We start from the raw sequence: 18,991 nt of genomic DNA on the forward strand, positions 1-18,991 counted from the left end.
AGCGTTGAGTAAGGTATGGCAGATATGTTTCCTTGAATGCAATGTTATTCAGAATCCACTCACTGCTCAAAATACTGGAGTTTTGTTCATTGATGAGTTATGCAAGCTCACAAATCCTCTCGTTATAACAAACAAAGTGTAGAGAGCTTAATTGATTATAATGGAACTTTGTGAGATCGCGATAAACTGGAGTGACAGCTTCTAAAGATTATTAAGGGAGTTTGCAAATGTGATATTAAATTAATACATCAGTTCAATAAACAATAAATTAAGTGACATACATTGTATGACTTTAACACTATTGCCTGATTTTGCTCTATTTCACACAGTCACAGCTGAGCCGCAGCACATCTCCATTCAAACACAGCGTGAACCTGCGTTTTTAAATGAATCTAGTGAGTCAATGATTCAATTACCCATTCATAAATACAGTTACTTGCTTCGTTCCTGAATGAATCAGCCGTTCAAACGAATCAATTTAATTAATGATTCAGTGATAAAATCAGTGAATAGCCGCCACCTGCTGGCAGTTTTATTTTTATTTATGTCATTTCAGTTATTTAAATCATTTCAATCAAACAATATTCTGTATTAATAATCTTAATCTTAATCTTATTAAAACATTAATCTCACAACATTGTTCTGAATTTAAAACATCCATCCCATCTCTGAGCCTCTGTAAATCTCTGTAAATTTACCTACATGCCACTTTTGTGTTCTTCTGTGCCACCTTTGTAGTGGAAACTGATTTTGTTCATATTGATTTCTTTTGATTGCTAAATAATTATTCTTATTCTACCTGTTCTTATTCTATTTTTTTTTAATTAGAAATTGTGGAAAAGTTTATAAATATAGATTTTTGAATTTGCCATAGTGACACTTTTAATAAAATTATTAAAAAAATGCCATTACAAAAAATACCAAAAAATGCCCATGTAAATCAGAAGAAGAAGGCACATTTTTGTTATTGACCAGAATGTGCTCCTGAATTTTTGATAGTGCTCTTAAATTTTTTATGGGGGGGGTGGACTTCAAATGTGGTCACCCTAGGGCACTACACTGTGTTAATCCGGGCCTGCAAAGCAGTCATTTAAATATAAAGCAGTAAGCTCATTGGCTGTATAAGCAACATGAACCAATCAGCTTGTGCCAAGTCGTTTAACGCTGTGAATATCATCAGTTACGTTTAAAAAAAAACATCAGCCTGTGCCATCTAGAGTTTCATGAAAGAACTTGGCATTTGGTTACACCAACTTTTAATGATAAAAAGCCATGCACTTCAGTATGGCTTGGTATGATTGATGTTTCATAATATTTTTTCACATCATGTGACCATCAGCTGTAATTTAATTCTAAAAGACATATAACTTCTACAAGATAAATGACTGTTGCAACCAGAGTTTGCCAAAAGGGCAGTTCGATGAGGTCAACAGATGAAAAGAATACAGAATCAAACAGAAACAGAATTTTTAAACTAGGGCTCACATTTCAGCATTACAACTTCTTGCCAAGACAACACTGGAGTGGCTTTAGGACGAGTTTTAATGACCTTTCGTGTCAAGTAAATGGCTGCACTTGCCAGAATAAAGTTGTGAATATGTAATTTTTTTTAATTACATGAGAGATGTAGGTTTGTCTTCATGCTAATGTACTTTTATGGTTTGTGTGTGTGTGTGTGTGTGTGTGTGTGTGTGTGGTCCTGCTATTCCTCATGCTACAGGGACCAAGTGTCCCCACAAATATAGTAAATATCAATTGTTGTTGTTTTTTTTGGTCTCTATGAGAAAAACAGAATTACATTTTTTGAAAATCTAAAAATGCAGAAAGATTTCTGTGAGGGGTAGGTTTTGGGGTAGAGTTAGTGGAAGTGTCCCCCTCAAAAAAAAAAAAATCATGTTCTGGACTGAACGGGCACGTCAGCACTGAATCAACCTAAATACATTAATTCACAACAAACCTAAATGTTAAGGGATTAATCAGGTAGAATTAGCTCTTTAAAGTAAGTGCAGGTCATCGCTTCTTACAATGATAAATACCTATACAATTCTTACTCTTCTACTATAATTTTATTTCAGAATGTACATTATATTACACATTACAGTACTATGTTGTGAATACAGAGTCATACATTTATAACAGTTGAGTGCGCAAAACTTCATGGTCTGAATTCACTAAAAGAAAATCCAGTGATTGGCAAACGTTTTGAGATACCATGGTTTTAACAGACAGAAAAATGATACAGTGTATGCCATTATTTCAGAAATTATAGGCAGTTTGGTGTGGTATTTAGCCACTGACTAACCAGCCCAATGCTGAGCACATATTTCTGAGGGTGTCAGCTGTCAGCCTTTTTCACCTGCTCTAGTGACAGTTATCCTCCATCAGCTTGTTAACCCTTTGTGAATAGTATTCATTTTCCATGTCTGAGGGACTGCTGTGACCAGAAAGTGTGTATAAGCTCCGTCCCAAAATCCTGTTGCAAATTCCAACAAGGGCCTTCTTATATTGTTGCCGTAAGAGGGAATAGACGAAAGGGTCAGACGCAGCTTTGCTGTACACCAAGCACTTGCTCATGATCCCCCAATAACGGTCGATTTTTACTGAAGGAGCCAGTTCAGTCAGTCTAGGACAAAAGAATCATCTATATTATTAAAGAAACATTTAATATGGCATTGTATTGGACGAATTGAACATTAATGACCATGTTGTAAACCAGGGGTGGGGAACATTGATCTTGCAAGGCCAGTGTCCCTGCAGAGTTTAGCTCCAACCCTAATCAAACACACCCGAACCAGTTAATCAAGGTCTTCAGGATGCAGTTAGGTTTTGTTTGTTTGTTCCCCCCCCCCCCCAGGGTTGGAGCTAAACTCTGCAGGAGAGTGGCTCTCCAGGATCAACATTCCCCACCCCTGTTGTAAACAAATTACAATAAATTGGTGTTTTCCAGCACCCAGTAGTAGACAGATTAATAAAGAAGTTTATTTAATAATCATATTATATAATAGGGCCTTCTTGCAACAAAGTATTTTTATTAACAATGTTCAATAGCTTTGTTGTATCCAGTGCTTTAAGGTATGTAAATACACATATATTGGTCTTCAATAATAAACCCACTAAAAAATGTGACAACTAGCCCCAGTCTCTTTTGTACTATTATACAGTGCACTTACTATTGCGATTGAAGTACTGTAATATCTGTTTACATCAGAGAGTATGTGTAAATTAGTATATATTATCATTACTCTGAGAAATATTCCCTCTAGTAAAAAAATGTGACAACTAGCCCCAGTCTTCCCTGTACTATTAGGCCTATGCATATAAAAACATACTATTATTATTTAAATAATATCTGTTCTCATAAATCATAATAACTTCTCACCGTATCATGCTAAAAGTATTTGCAAAATGTTTACAATTGTTTGTATTATTTTATGCTCTCCGTCCATTCTACTAAAATATGTATTGTCATAATGCAATACCGTGTTATGACATAGGGGGCGAAGCACAGGACGAATGACCCGATGAAAATGCAGATTTTCTTAGTGGCCCTCTGGCTCCTTTTCTTCTGCTCCAGTAAGCACCGTTGTTTTACACTAAAAAGTTTCAAAGAACACGTCACGAATACACATGCTTATAATATGTACTACAATATTGTAATCGTTGCTATATAATGTTTTAAATGTACCTCGGATGAATGTCGACAAGTAGTAAAAGTGTCTGCACCGTTATGACATCTATCCTCTTACAATGGAAACGCGCCACTTGTAGCACTTTCAGGTAGGCAAAGCATAGGATGAAAAGCGAGAGGGCGAACGTACACGCGTGGAAGACCGCGGTGAACACCATGAAGTGACCGCGGTTCTCAGCATCTTTTCTCAGATGCACGGTGCAAGACGCGTATGCGGGACTGTAACCGACCCATGACAGCAGGAGAGCAGTGAGCGAGAATGCGAGCGAGTGAAGCCAGGCATAGCTGACCATTAGCGCGGCATTCTTGAGTTTCATTTTGCTGGGATAAGTCAAAGGAAATACCACGGCTATCCAGCGGTCTATGCTGAGAGCTGCCATGCTCAACATCGTGTTGGTAGTCAGAAAAGTATCCATAAAGCTCACTGTATAACAAAAGTGGTCGCCGAAAGGCTTCTGGTGTTTTACGACCCCAAGCAGGGTAGAAGGCATGTTGAAAACAGCGATGAGGATGTTGCAGAATGAGAGGTTCGTGATGAAGATCCCTGGCACCTGTGCACGAACTTGTGCGCTGCAGGTGAAGCATAGTAACACCAGCAAGTTCGCCACGAGTGACACCACTGCAATTACAACGATGAATAGTTCTAGAAATATATCCAATAAGTTCATGACTCTGTCCAAAGTCAATAGCAGCTGATTTGTTGCGAGTTTTTGTCCGTGATCTCCCTTTGGGTCCTCGATGGCTCATCTTTGCTGCTTTCCATTCTGCTTTGGTGAAAATGACAGCCGTTAAGTGTCGGTCATTGTCGATGAGTGCTGTCCAGTGTGCTGAAGAGATCTTTGACTGATTTGATTATCGTCGCATCATCACCTTGAAACCAACTGAATCCTGTCGTCCAAATCTACGGAGTTAATATTTGTATGATTTTAAATTAGGCACCGTGATACAAAGCGTTCGACAGTATAAGGTGAATTGAGAGCGCGCAGTCGGAGCGCGTGCTCATGCGCGTTGAATTCTTCTTCTCTGAGCGCTCCCGGCTCACGTGCAGCCAGTTTATTACATGTGACGTTTGATTGACAAATTGCAGTTTGGCCAGTGGGAGAGACTGTCGATGGAAGATATGAATTCTTTTAAGCCCAAAGAAGTGCAAAAAGTAAAAGAATTCATATTACACAGTACCTTTTGCTTATTTGTTTAGAACTGTTTTAGACTGTGTTCCCTTGTACACGGTGCTTGATATGTGCACATTTCTCTCCTGATTCAGATGGAAGCAACGGTCTTAAATTAAAAACATCTTACAATGGGTTTGTTTATTAAAAACATCCAGCTTTTCACTTCACAAGACATACTTAATGGATTGGAGTCGTGTGGATTACTTGTGTAGGCTATTATTGTGATGTTTTTATCAACTGATTGGACTCTCATTCTGACGGCACCCATTCACTGCAGAGGATGCACTGGTGAGCAAGTGATGTAATGCAAAATGTCTAAATCTGTTCCGATGAAGAAATAAACTCGCCTTATTTAACTACTTTTGTGGAACTGGAAATTGTAAGTAAAGAATTAACAGCGTGGAAATAAACAGCTAAAAAAATGAGAGATAGGCTACTGTAATTTTTATATTGCATAGCCTCTCCTGACTGGCTATAGTAGTGAATAGTACAGTAAAGACTTTTTTGACATAACATTTTCCATTTTCTTCTGCATTTCTTTTTTTCTTGGAAGAACAAATGCGAAACACGTATTTATTTTACAAGCACATTCAAACACACACACACGACTGCCCTCAGCAGGTAAAGCCAGAGCTATTTTTTTCTTCATTACCATGGCAACTTGTAAAGTTATTTTAGACTCTTTATTTTTCCATTTTTGAGTTTATTTTCTTCTTCTTTAATCACTGAGGATAATTTTTGAAACACATCTGCCGCTGTGGTATTTTGCGGCTGCTGGTGTGTGTACTATCGTGTACAGTGAGACTAAAGATTCCTCTTAAGGATTTAAGGATTTTCTTTATCTCACAAAATGGCAATTGGAAAATTATTCATTAAATAATGAGAGAAAACTTCCATTATGTTTTAAGATGATTTCAAATAAGAGTCCTCTGTATTTAGAGCCAGGTGACTGTGTAATCTTATTTGATGGAAAAGTGATACCAAAAAGTTTATCACTTCATTTATGCTTTGGTAACACAACATGGTGTAATCATACTGTATATTATATTATGCTCTGGCACAGAATACAGCTGAAAAATGTCTCTGTTGTGATTAAGCTGTTGGAAAAAAAAAAAAAAAAACAGATTACAACACTATATGTTCAGAGGCTCTTCCACACACTGACATAGGCTAATATGTGTAATGCTCTCATCATGTTTACTTATTAGCTCTGATCATAGTTATTTTAAGGTATGTTGATGGAAAACCTCTTCAAAATGTGCATTGGAAGTGTCCTGTGGTAAAGAAGGAAACCTTTTTGTTTTCACATTTTCATCCCTGGGAGGACGTTATGCAATAAAGTGCTGATGGCAGAGCCACTTAAGATGTCAACAGTCAGGGTATACCTTGTTCTTTCTTTCCCTCTCTCTATTTTCATATATAAAAAGAGAGAGATTATATAACAGGATATCTAAGGCAGGATGAGGTTGTTTATTTTGCATATGGAGGTGTACTGTACAGTACACTGTGAGCCAGAAAACTGAATCACATCTACATGGACACCTCTAGACATTTTCCCCCACATAAACAAAGTAGGCTATAAACAAGTTTCTCCAAAAAAAAAAAAGAAATTTGTTTTTCTGTCATCGTGAGGAATGTCCATTTCCATTTTATACCAAGATAATGAAACTTTCTAATCCCTGTCCTTTCTGCATTTGCATTAAGAAAAAAATATGATTAATCAGCCATTTTTTCCATGACAAATCATTGGTTGGTTCCCACAAGGGCGATTCCAGCTTTTATCATCCTTGTGGGAATAATAGGAAACCGTGACACACACACACCATATTGTCATTTATTGCATCAACAACAGTAATAAACCTACATTTGGTCTGATCCAGGATCACATCTGCTGCTATATTTATGTCTTTATCAAATTAAGTGGCCTAATAAAATGTCATAGAATCAACAGACTGTTTGCTGTATCTAACCAAACCATGACTTCCAGTATTACACCCCATATTTATCAAAGGTACGATAAGGACATTATAATTGTGTTTGAATTTACTGTAAACAAACTGTTATGTTCTTTGTGTATTAAAACTAGTAATGTAAATATACATGAAAACACATATAAGAACGAGAGGAAGAGAAGACTGGTGGTTCTGCTATTGCTTCAGTTATGTTAATATGATAAGACAGGTTGACCATCCACCCCCTCCAGCTTCCATGAACCACAGGCGCACGCACAGCAGGCTGGCTAGCATTAGCAAAAGATCAAACTCTTTTCATCCATGTATAGATGTAAAATAATGTGCTTTCACTTAAGATCAATAGCCATAATGTTTTTTTGTTTTTTTCCCCAATAACATTAAAAGATGTTTTAATGTTATTGGGGAAAGTGGAGGACTAGTTGATTTAGTAAGGTTGTAAATGGCTCTAATATATATAAATAAATGAAATGGACATTGTAATGTGAATTTGCAAATACATAAACTGAATCTCTGTGGAATTACTCTACTGTACACTCTTAAAAATAAAGATTTCAAAAGGAGGTTTTCACAGTGATGCCATAGAAAATCCATTTTGGGTTCCCTCAAAGAACATTTAAGTATTAGTTCACTCAAAAATTAAAATTCTGTCATTAATTACTCACTCTTATGTTGTTCCAAAACCCATAAGACCTTCATTCATCTTCAGAACACAAATTAAATTGAAATTGAATTGAAAGGTAGTAAGGACATCGATAAAATAATCCATGTGACATCAGTAGTTCAACAGCAAACTGTAAAAGCTACAAGACTATTTTTGCACGCAAAGAGAACAAAACATAATGACTTTGTTCAACAATTTCTTCTCTTTCCTGTCTATCGCACATCAAAAAAAGTATTCTCGTTGCTTCATAAAATTATGATTGAACCACTGATGTCACATGGACTATTTTAACGACGTCCTTACTACCTTTCTGGGCCTGGAACGTGGTAGTTTCATTGCTGTCTATGCAGGGTCAGACAGCTCTTGGATTTCATCAAAAATATTTTAATTTGTGTTCTGAAGATGAATGAAGGTCTTATTGGTTTTGGACCGACATATTTTATATGGACTGCATTTTCCTTATCAAATACTAAAATCTGAACATTTAGGTACACAAACCACTTAAAAACAACATGCTTTTTCCTCTGCACTGCAGGCTTTTGTGAATTATTCACTAAAACTGCTGTCGCTGAAAGTTCAGCTGAGTCTAGAACTGGGCTCATTGCATGCAGTTCTTGTTGTTCTTCTGTGTGATGTCGTGTGTAGGCATGTTTTCTCAATGTGTAATTGTGTTTTAAAGATTAAATATTAATGGTAAGTATTAGTTTAAAATGCTTTAACTCCATAATGTCCCCCCGTCCAGTTTGGAGAAGTTCAAGGGAAGGATGGGAAACAGTTTCCTCTGTTACTGTTTATAAAAGGGTTTCACCTGTATTGTTCATCTCGTGTTATATTTATTAGAGGCTCTAAACAGCATCTATACCCACAGATGACAGCTCTAAATTACCTTAACAGATCCGATATCTAACATGCAGGTAAAAATACCAGGTCATAAAATGTAAAGAAAGAGGCAGTAAAAACATTCCATAAATTATTCAAGTGCAATATTAGACAACTATAGGATGTATTCTGTCACTAACTGATAGTGTAAGCATCTATATGTTGTACTACATGTTTTTCTCAGGAAAACTGCTTTGTTTGCATTTCTTATCTTGTTTGCTACATAATGTTGTGGTGTGCTGATTAACATCTTGTGTGACTATGCTGGCTGAAAACCCCTCCAGATGGTTTATGCCTGAAAGTTGTGGCTGATTGGTATCATCTCAGAGGGTAAGTTCACAAGAATAATGTTGATGAAATAACACAAAATAAGATTTAATCACACTGAGTGAAAGTGGACCCCGAACCAGGCTAGCCTGGAGTGAACCCAAAGCCTGTTGTGAAATACGCTGCTCCTACACAAAAATTCCATTACTTTTCCAGCTTCTCAAGCACTCTGGGGTTTTAAGGAGTTCACTGCTGTGGGTGATAGTTCCTGTTTAATTCCTTTGTTAGCAACTTATTACACGAAAATTTCAGTTTTGCAATGAACTTGTTTTCCCTTTTGATTTAATGGGCTTTCCACTTGTATGTGTGTGTGTGTGTGTGTGTTCAAATGGATGGGGACATTTTCTTTCAAAATCCATCTTATTATGACTTATGAGTACATTATATAACACATCCCAAAGTCAAAAGTTTCCTATCGTAATATTTATTGACATCATACAGTAAGATTTTATCAACACTTAATTATCTGTCGAAATTAAAGCACATAATATTTATTCCTTTTTTTACAGCAGAAAGGTATGTTTTATTAGCATAATTTCAGCATAACTTCCCCACGCTTGCAGTAACTTTAACTATATGTATTCATAACAGCAAGTTGCGGTTCATTTTTATTTACTTGGGCTCTTAATTTAATCCATGTGACTAAGCCATTCTTACCCTGCCTTAAACCACCTCTCCTTGTTTTTACAAGCCACTTAGCTTCATTTTGCCTTGTTTATAATGGAATTGTGTAAGCCCCCCAGTAATGTATTTATTGCAAACAGCAATACCGCTGTAATCAGTGCTGGCTCCTTCCATAGTCTCCAATACTTACAGTCCACATACAATAATGCACTATAAAAAATATTTTGAATAAATAATCTATAAAGACTATTCTTTTTAAGATTGTTGGAACCAAATACTTTTGGTTCCCATTGACTTGCATTATATATTTTTTTGTTCATATGCTGAAACTGTTCGGTTACCAACAATCTTCAAAATATCTTCTATAGGTTTAGAACAACATGAGGGTAAATGAAGACAGAGTTTTACTTTTCTGGCCGGACTATCCCTTTAATAGGTACTGCAGCTTTTAAGCTTCAGAAAAGAAACACCCACCATAAAAGTTTCAGATTTTAGTAAAACAAAATGAGCAAACTCGATAGACCAAAGTCGCTATCAACAAATAATCTTCCACACCATCACTGGGTCATCACTGAGTCACTGAGAACTAGAACCACACCAGTCCAATTTGAAATGAATCATTCAGACAGTGGATGTCTGAATGATTCACAAAAAGTTATGGTATATTTTGAGAAAGCATTGAATGTGCATGTTATATGGACCACTTTTATAAGCTAGTCTGTAAAATAATTATTAGAGAATTTGGTAACACTTCTAAGGTTTCATTTTTTAGCATTAGTTAACTACATTACACTCTTAAAAATAAAAGTTCTTTAATAAAAGTGTCTCTATGGATTATTCAAATGTTCTTCACACTTTGAAAATATGGTTCTTTTTTTAACTGTTCACTTAAAGGTTCTTTTAGAACCGAAAATGGCTTTTCTATGGTATCACAGCCAAATACTCTTTTGGAACCTTTATTTTTAAGAGTGTGGTGAACATGAACCACAAATAAACAATATGCATTAAATATAAATAATCAATATTAATTTCTACATTCACTAATACATTAAAAAGTTTATCTGTTAACATTAGATAGCGCACTGTGAACTAAAATAAGTTAACAAAGGTTAATATAAGCTGTAAAATAATGATCATATTGACTAATGCATTAACTAATTGTTTTATTGTAACTCCGTGAAACTAAAAACGTTAGATTTGTTTCTCTTTAATTATTGAAAGAAACTAAAATTTAATGGAAATAACTAATGAAAATAAATCAAATGAAGCTGAATTGAGGTATTAATTAAAGTAATGATTTTATTATTTGCTTTCATTTTATTTAATTCATGTATTGCTCATTCGATGTGCACACCCACACACACACATTGCAGCAGTCTGACTGTGTCTAGCACTCTACAGCGGTCTGAGTGTGACAGGTGAGAGTGAACCAGTTGACAGAGAGTTCTTATCACCCACAAGCACCTGCTGCTCTGAGAGACGGTGGGTCTGCTACTGCTGTGACATAAATAAAAAACAAAGCAAGTGCTCTCTTCCTCTTTCCATCTGCTGGCAGATCTGTAGAGTAGAATTAATTGAACAAATGTGAAGAATGCAGTTGGAAAGACGTTCCTGGACAAGGACAAAAGGAGATCATGCAGAATGACAAACGTTGAAAGACAGACAGAAATATCTTCATAAAAAGCATTAGAGAGTATGTGAGAAAACACATAACATGCTTTCTGGAAGGCCTTTCATCTTGGTGAGTGCTAGAAAATGTGTCTGCTATTTGAAATCTTCAAACACTGCCAGTTTTCAGCCAGGAGAATAAAACACAGCCTATTTGCTTGGTTTCATCATCTCCATCACCTTTGCTATTTCATTTTTCATAATAGTTTTACATAATATGTGTCCAGATTATAATAGTGCTCCATTTGTAATAGTGTTAGTGTGTGTCTCTGTGGAGCTGGGATTCAGTCAGTAATTGCCAGAGTACAATTGTGCAAAAGCATGCAGTTCCCTCTCCCCTATCACTCTGTGTGCAAACTCTCTAGCGAGGCGGGCTGCATAAATGGCCACATGTGCTTACGTCAGCCTCCCAAAATAGAACTCTGAAGGAGTGAGTGATTAAAAGTCTGTTCCTCTGAGGTTATGAGGAAAATTCAACAGTGGACAACAACATATGCATAGACGCTGGGTCTCAATTACTAGCATATTTTTAATTTTTTCACACAAAAATAATGTTTCATCAATACGTTCACACTAAAATGTATACTAAATTACAATAAAATGCAAAACCAGCTGAAACCACATCTTCGCATAAATGTAGTTTTTAGTATAAATTTTAGTGTGAACATACCGATGAAACATTATTTTTGAGTGAAAAAAAAAGTAATTTGCAACCATTCAAAAGTTCAGATTAAGTAAGATCTGTTTGTCTGAAAGAAAGTAATATTTTTATTGAGCAAGGATGCATTAAGTTGATCTAGGATGCATTAAATTGAAATATTTATTTTAAATTGTAATAATAATATTTCAAATTATTACTGTTTTTACTCTACTGTTGATGAAATATGCTGCCTTGGTGATCTTAAGAGAATTCTTTCGAAAGCATTTAAAAAATCTTAAGGACCCATTACCCCCCACCAACTTTTGAGTTGTAAGTGTATATTATCATAAATAGAATAACTAAGCAAAGTATTGCTTTTTTTGAATAACAATAAATAAAAATGAAATGACAAAATGTAGCAGCTGAAGCTCAAGCATGAGTAATACATGAGAGAGTGCATGAGCACACAGGAGAGAGAGAGAGAGAGAGAGAGAGAGAGAGAGGGAGAGGGAGAGAGAGCAGAAAGCACTTACAGACACAGTTGGAGTGTTTTATGCAAATTACTAGGTGTGGACATACAGTACATTCTCTTTTACAAGAAATCAGAATCATCAACATTACAAGGAACATAACAATTACAGTATTTGTGTAGATATGTGTGTAGTGTACACAACTGCTGTGTTTTCATACAAAATTATCAGCCCAGGCCCATTGTCTAGAATTTCATCAGAACACCACAGAGTGGCCTCAATTGTTGAAAATAAATAACATCTGGAAATAGTACAAAAGAGAGAGAGAGAAAAAAAAAAACAGATCTGGTGTCTCAAACTACTGGCCCTTGAACTACATTTGATGTCTGAGATAGTTGTACTGTACATCCCTCAAGTGTTTAGTTTATACTTAAATCCGGTCTTAAATCAGTTTTCACTTCCTGGATTTTGGCTTGGCCTTTAATGTTGTTTAATGTTAAACATAGCCTAATATATAATTTTCCAAATGGTTTATTACAGACTTAAACTACAAACATAAACCTGCAGCCTACATAAAGCCAACAAAAAAGATGCTTTCATCAGTCAAAACCCGTTTGCATGTGGGTGCCCTAAATTGTATGTCATACAAATGTCTCTTTTAAGATCAGAAAGAATCTGTAAAGAACTATATATCGCCTTCTAGGTAACATGGCATTATCACTTTATATAGGGCAATTTATGTCATATATTACATTGCCACATGGGTTACATTAAATCTAAAAACTAATGTGAGCTAACTCAAACTCATAAATTAGTTGTCTTTTGTAAGTGTCATCACTACTACAACTACAAATTACAGTCTATGCCTAAAGGAAGCATTGGTCAGCAGTCCAACATACATTCAGTACATGAATCAGGCTCTTCTCTGAGATGTAGCTTACAGACACAAAAACAAACTCATCCACATACAACTCAGCCCATATATAGTTTTAATCGAGATACACTTTTAGCTAATAAAATCATGAAATTACTTTATAGTTAGTCTCCTCATTTTAATGCTGCTTAGTAACAGCTGTAACTAATCTCTCAACTGCCAGTGCCAGAGATTAGAATGATTATCTGTTCCTGATTTGTAGATTTTCTGTGATTGCACAGTTTCTTGTGTCTGGGTTCGACCCTGTATTGTCTCCTCATGTGACCTTTACCACATAATCACTGTCTGACTGACATGCATTACAGATAGCAAGTTTCACATCTATCAAGCATATACTGTGAGACAACAAAATGTCATCGATAGCCTGTGGGCTTTTTGGGGTCGACTCAGGACTCATTGAGATGTAGTTGGCATGTGGATGACTTTCTCTGACAGATGGGTCATTTACATATCACAGCCATGAACCCGGCAGATCGACCAAAAGATTCAGTGTTTATACTCAGTGGTTTATACTGATGGTTTTAACTGGTGTTATGAAGAGCATTAAAGGTAATATAACTATATAGCTTGCAAACAAACCAATAAAAGCAAATCTTCTTTGTTTGACATCGAGACAAAAGCTTTCAAAGAGAGTGACTGCCATTACAAATTCTGGCAAGTCATCAAGTGAAATGACACAGAGAATCTCCAAATGCTGCAGTATGGCCACAGATGAGCTAGATATGATCAAATTTGCATGCTGGCTCTCTAAAAGGACATCCCATAAATTTATGCATGTATCTGTGCATTTGAGGTTGGGGGTTTTGAGTGTATACAACATGCAACCCTGCAAAACCAGTCATAAGTGTCTGAGATTTAAAGATTAACTGAGATTTATACATCAGCTGAATAAATAAGATGTATTGTTCCATTGATGTATTGTTTGTTAGGATCAGGCAATATTTGGCTGAGATATAACAATTTGAAAATCTGGAATCTGAGGGTGCAAAAGAAATCTAAATATTGAGAAAATCGCCTACAAAAATGAGGTTTTGATATATTTACAGTAGTAAATTTACAAAATATGTTCATGGAACATGATCTTTACTTAATATCCTAATGATTTTTGGCATAAAAGAAAAATCAATAATTTTGACCCATACAATGTATTTTTGGCTATTTCTACAAATATACCCCAGCGACTTAAGATTGGTTTTGTGCATGCATTTAACATGCAATGAGTTTAACAACTTTAATTATCATCTAAAAATCATCTTATCTTTTTATCCATAAACCAGATGTCATAACGTGAGTATTAGCACAGCGTGTGCAGGAAACAGATAATCTGTACTGGCCAAGTGACAGTGGAGCAGATGCCAGTGTGTCTGTGACTGGTGTTTAACCGCTTTTGTCTACTATGTGTTCCAGAGGTATGAATCTCCAATGATTTTTTACCGCTTGAAGAAAAACCTCCATGCTAGGGTAGGGTGATCATACATCCTATTTTTTCCTGGACATGTGCTGATCGGGATTTGCCATTGTTTGACTTGCTCTCTACAGTCCTCATATATTGTGTGTTTATCTGCATTGCTTTGACAGTTCTCTGTAGATCCCACTTTCTCGCACACCATGACTGATTATGTACAATGCCTGCATGCTATTGGTCAAACTACTTTTCAGTGTGAAAACAATAGGAAAACATAGCCAAATCCCAGACATTTTAGGCAACTTAGAAATCCTGGCCAGGACACGACCAGAAAAAAAGAAGTTGGATGGTCACTCTAGCTAAGGAGACTCTGTGGGAGGGCTCCTCTGGATCAGCTCATTCTGTAATTGTATGTTTCTGTGAGTGATGCTCAATGGTGCAAAAGTAACAGGAAGAGAAAGAAAAAAAGAGACCTAAATCACTGTTTGACATCCCTAAACCCTCCTGACACTGAAACAACACAAACCACTGTTTACATGACTGCCTGTCCATGCTCTTATATTTGTAATATTACTCTATTTTCTATTATTTGTATATATATATTTGTTTTTACTTTGGGAATAGCATTTGAAAGGAGCATATAGATGACTTCTGGCTTGCCGTCCTATTATAATGCTCTGTTACACAATTAGTGTGAAAGAGAGAGAGTGTGTTATACATATGAAGGAGATCTGGCATGCACTGTCAGTATTAAAATATATCACCATGCATATTTGTGCATCTTTTTTCCCCTTAATCATTAATTAAGTGTTGTTTTTCAGTAGAAATTTCTAAACAAGTTCAAATAGGAGGTAAATTGCATATGATAAGACTCCTTTTCAGAGAATAAACACTATACATATTTAATTAATTTTAAAGCTAAGAAATTTAGGAATGTACAGTGATGTTAAATCATTAAACAACTAAACACGGAGAGAAGGACTTTTCAGATGGACTAATATTTGCAATACTGGGAATATGGATTGTTACTTGTTACTAGATGTTTCAGCTACAAAACGAAAAATGTTAATTAAGAACATTTTTGCTGATGTTCGCTGACATTTGAAGATGAGAATTAAGCAAAAATGTGGAGGAAAAACAATTCTGGTACTAATAACCATCCTGAGAAAGGCTATTATACTAGAATAAACACAAGAAAGTAGATGCAGCACTGTGCCACGTCTCTCACAGAGCAGGACTTAACTTATGTCTAAACAAACAGCATCACCTAGTGGTCGGTCAAAAGTACTGTCTTCAAAAACAAGAGAAGATATTTATAGTTATGGACAGCTTGAGTAAGTCAGTCATAGCTGGAACCAAGCAGTGTTTACAGTAAAGTGAAAAAAGTTAAACATCTTTCAAAGAATTTCTTGTCAAAACATGCAGTAACATCGAACAAGTACACATTGCTGTTACAAAAGATATGTAAATAAATGAATGAAACAGCACTTAAAACAATAGTTAATAAGGGTCAAACAATCTGCAATATTCTTTTTTATAGGTGCATGTGGCATGAGCTTGATTGGTTTGTTCCTCCAGAGGGTGCTCACTACATCTCTAATTGTAATATAGCCTAACAAACTGTTCTAGACAGAAAGTATATCTGTCTGCCTTCACCACTTTATCCAAGCTTTATCCAAGATTGTAGGAAATGGAGACGTCAAAGAACCCTATTTTAACTTTTGCCAAGAAAAGGTTTGGTCTTTTATTAAAGAAAGATGACAGGAAATAGCACGAGGGAGGAGGAGTATGTGGGGTTGTGAAATGACGCTGTTTGGCCTCAGACTTGTTTCCTCACAGGAGCAGTAAAAACCTGATGTGCCATAAGCATGTGTGCTTCTGCTGTGCTATGGCTCTGGTATTAACCTGTTAGGTCAAAATCAGTCCAGTATATTTTAGGAATTTATACCATTAAACACTGTTTAAAAAAATCTAAAATACTATAACTGAAGTCTGCCCCAAAATCCACAATAATGGCATAATCCTACAGCTCTACCACAACATGAACCAAAACAACCAGACAAAAGGTTTCTGAAGTGCAGATCAAGTCCACAGTAAAGGTCTTGAGTTTTCAGACCGCTTTGTCACAGCTTTGGCTTTACTTGCTCCAAAATAAACTAGGACACGTACATGAGAAAGTGTGTTGGCTGCCAAAAAGAATACTGCATCATCCTTATAACTCTCAACGTTATTCAGGATCTTACTCACTAACATAGTATGTTAATTCCAAGTGGATGCTGCACACTGGTGGTGGTTGAGGAGAGACCCCCCACATGATTGTAAAGCGCTTTGGGTGTACGGCAATACACAATAAATGCGCTATATAAATGCATCATTCATTCATTCATTCAGTATGTGGAATAGGAAAAATGTGAAAGCTAAATTAAAAAATGCATTTCAAAAAAGTTATAAATTGATATGCATTTTAATGAATGAAATAAGTATTTGACCCCTTCGCAAAACATGACTTAGTACTTGATAGCAAAACCCTTGTTGGCAATCACAGAGGTCAGACATTTCTTGTAGTTGGCCACCAGGTTTGCACACATCTCAGGAGCGATTTTGTCCCACTCCTCTTTGCAGATCCTCTCCGAGTCATTAAGGTTTCGAGGCTGACTTTTGGCAACTCGAACCTTCAGCTCCCTCCACAGATTTTCTATGGGATGAAGGGTTGTAGACTGGCTAGGCCACTCCAGGACCTTAATGTGCTTCTTCTTGTGCCACTCCTTTGTTGCCTTGGCTGTGTGTTTTGGGTCATTATCATGCTGCAATACCCACCTGCTCAGTCCATTGTCCCTTTGATGCGGTGCAGTTGTCCTGTCCCCTTAGCAGAAAAACACTCCCAAAGCATAATGTTTCCACCTCCATGTTTGATGGTGGGGATGGTGTTCTTGGGGTCATAGGCAGCATTCCTCCTCCTCCAAACACGGCGAGTTGAGTTGATGCCAAAGAGCTCGATTTTGGTCTCATCTGACCACAACACTTTCACCCAGTTCTCCTCTGAATCATTGGCAAACTTCAGACGGGCCTGTAAATGTGCTTTCTTGAGGAGAGGGACCTGTTCACTGTTCAAATAAGCCTACCATTAAAATTATATACTGATCACTTCTTTGTCAGTGGGCAAACGTACAAAATCAGCAGGGGATCAAATAATTTATCTTGAATTGACTTTTTGAAATTGGCATGAATCTAACAACATTTTTCAGGTGAGGTGATTTGTCAAGTATATTTTATCTTGTTCAATATTTTAACTGGAAAAAAATTATAATAAGAAAATTACTTTTTGCAGTGTGAGACTGAAGCAAACCTCGGCTGGAAGAACAGCTCACAAACAAGCTGAGAACAACAAATATTCTAGAATAAACACAATAATGTTAGCAAAGCTAGAATGTTTGTGAATGTTCAGCCTTGCCAACTCTTGAAATAAAAATCAGACACTTAGTTATGTCTTCTTCTTGTCCTTAGATGAGCCAGTTACATCATCTTGCTTAATGCTATACTAAATTATTATATGCACACAGTCTCACAGCCCATGTCAAAAAGCACAAATATGTCAAAATGACTCTATAAACATAACCTTAAAGATTCTCAGTGTATAAATATTTGTTTTTAATTCTCTTACTAGTAAATAACAAACTGCTGAAGATACACAAACACTTTACTTCTAAATGACCTCAGAACAGAGTAGAGAGGAACTGGCGTGTGAGTCAGACAGTGGACATGTGTTCAGAAGTGACCTACTTCCAGAAAATGGTTGCCTGCGAACTTGAATTATATGAATCATACACTCAAGACAGGATGCATCAGGTATTGCGTATCCTTCCAAATAATACAGTTTATTAACACACAGTTTTTGACATTTTTCGTCTTTTGAGGGTTAAGCCAAATTGTTTTTATTTTTTAAATATTTACTTAATATTTCAGACTTAACTGTGTGTGAAATAGTGTCTAGAGTGACCATGTGAAACTCGCGCCTAACATTATTGTATTTTGCACATATTGCAACCACTGCTAATATGTTTGAAGAAACAAAATCAAGTGTGCTATAATTTGTTTGTGCTGTCTGTGTAGATGAGATGTGTTTGTTTGCACAGATAAGTGTCACATTCCACCAGTGGGCCAATCACACCTACCTGTCTTCAGGACAGCGGTGGAGTCACTGCAGGCTTTGCTAGATGTTGTGGATTATGCCTTGGAGAAATAACACTGCAGAACTGCTCTTGAATGTCTGAGATCACCTTAAAAGGAAAGTAGGTTACAACGTTTGTTGAGAACATCTTATCCAGCAACATTCTTCAAAATATATTTTAAGAAACTATAAACTGTGAATTATTGGAAACAGAGGAAGTCCTGGATTGCAGCAAGCTATTTCATAACATCTGTCTGTAAGGATTTAGGATGGTGACGAGAGAGAAAACAGTTCCAGGAATTGAAGTATAAACTCCTGCTCAACCAGTCCCACCTCAAAGAGAACTAATTCCTCTTTTTTCTTTTCATATGGCCAACCATGC

At 36.3% G+C, this 18,991-nt stretch overlaps 1 protein-coding gene across 1 annotated transcript; it reads right to left on the reverse strand.

Moving 5' to 3' along the window:
* Positions 1-2,049: 2,049 nt before the first annotated feature.
* Positions 2,050-4,713, reverse strand: LOC306873201 (G-protein coupled receptor 26-like). Its single transcript, XM_079422311.1, has 3 exons — positions 3,686-4,713; positions 3,480-3,593; positions 2,050-2,623 (listed from the first exon to the last, which is right to left on the reverse strand). The coding sequence occupies exons 1-3, from the start codon at positions 4,354-4,356 to the stop codon at positions 2,362-2,364; spliced, it is 1,047 nt and encodes a 348-aa protein (XP_079278437.1). The 5' UTR covers positions 4,357-4,713; the 3' UTR covers positions 2,050-2,361.
* Positions 4,714-18,991: the final 14,278 nt, after the last annotated feature.

The sequence above is a fragment of the Barbus barbus genome (genome assembly GCF_936440315.1).
Source record: "Barbus barbus genome assembly, chromosome: 7".
Classification (NCBI taxonomy): domain Eukaryota; kingdom Metazoa; phylum Chordata; class Actinopteri; order Cypriniformes; family Cyprinidae; genus Barbus; species Barbus barbus.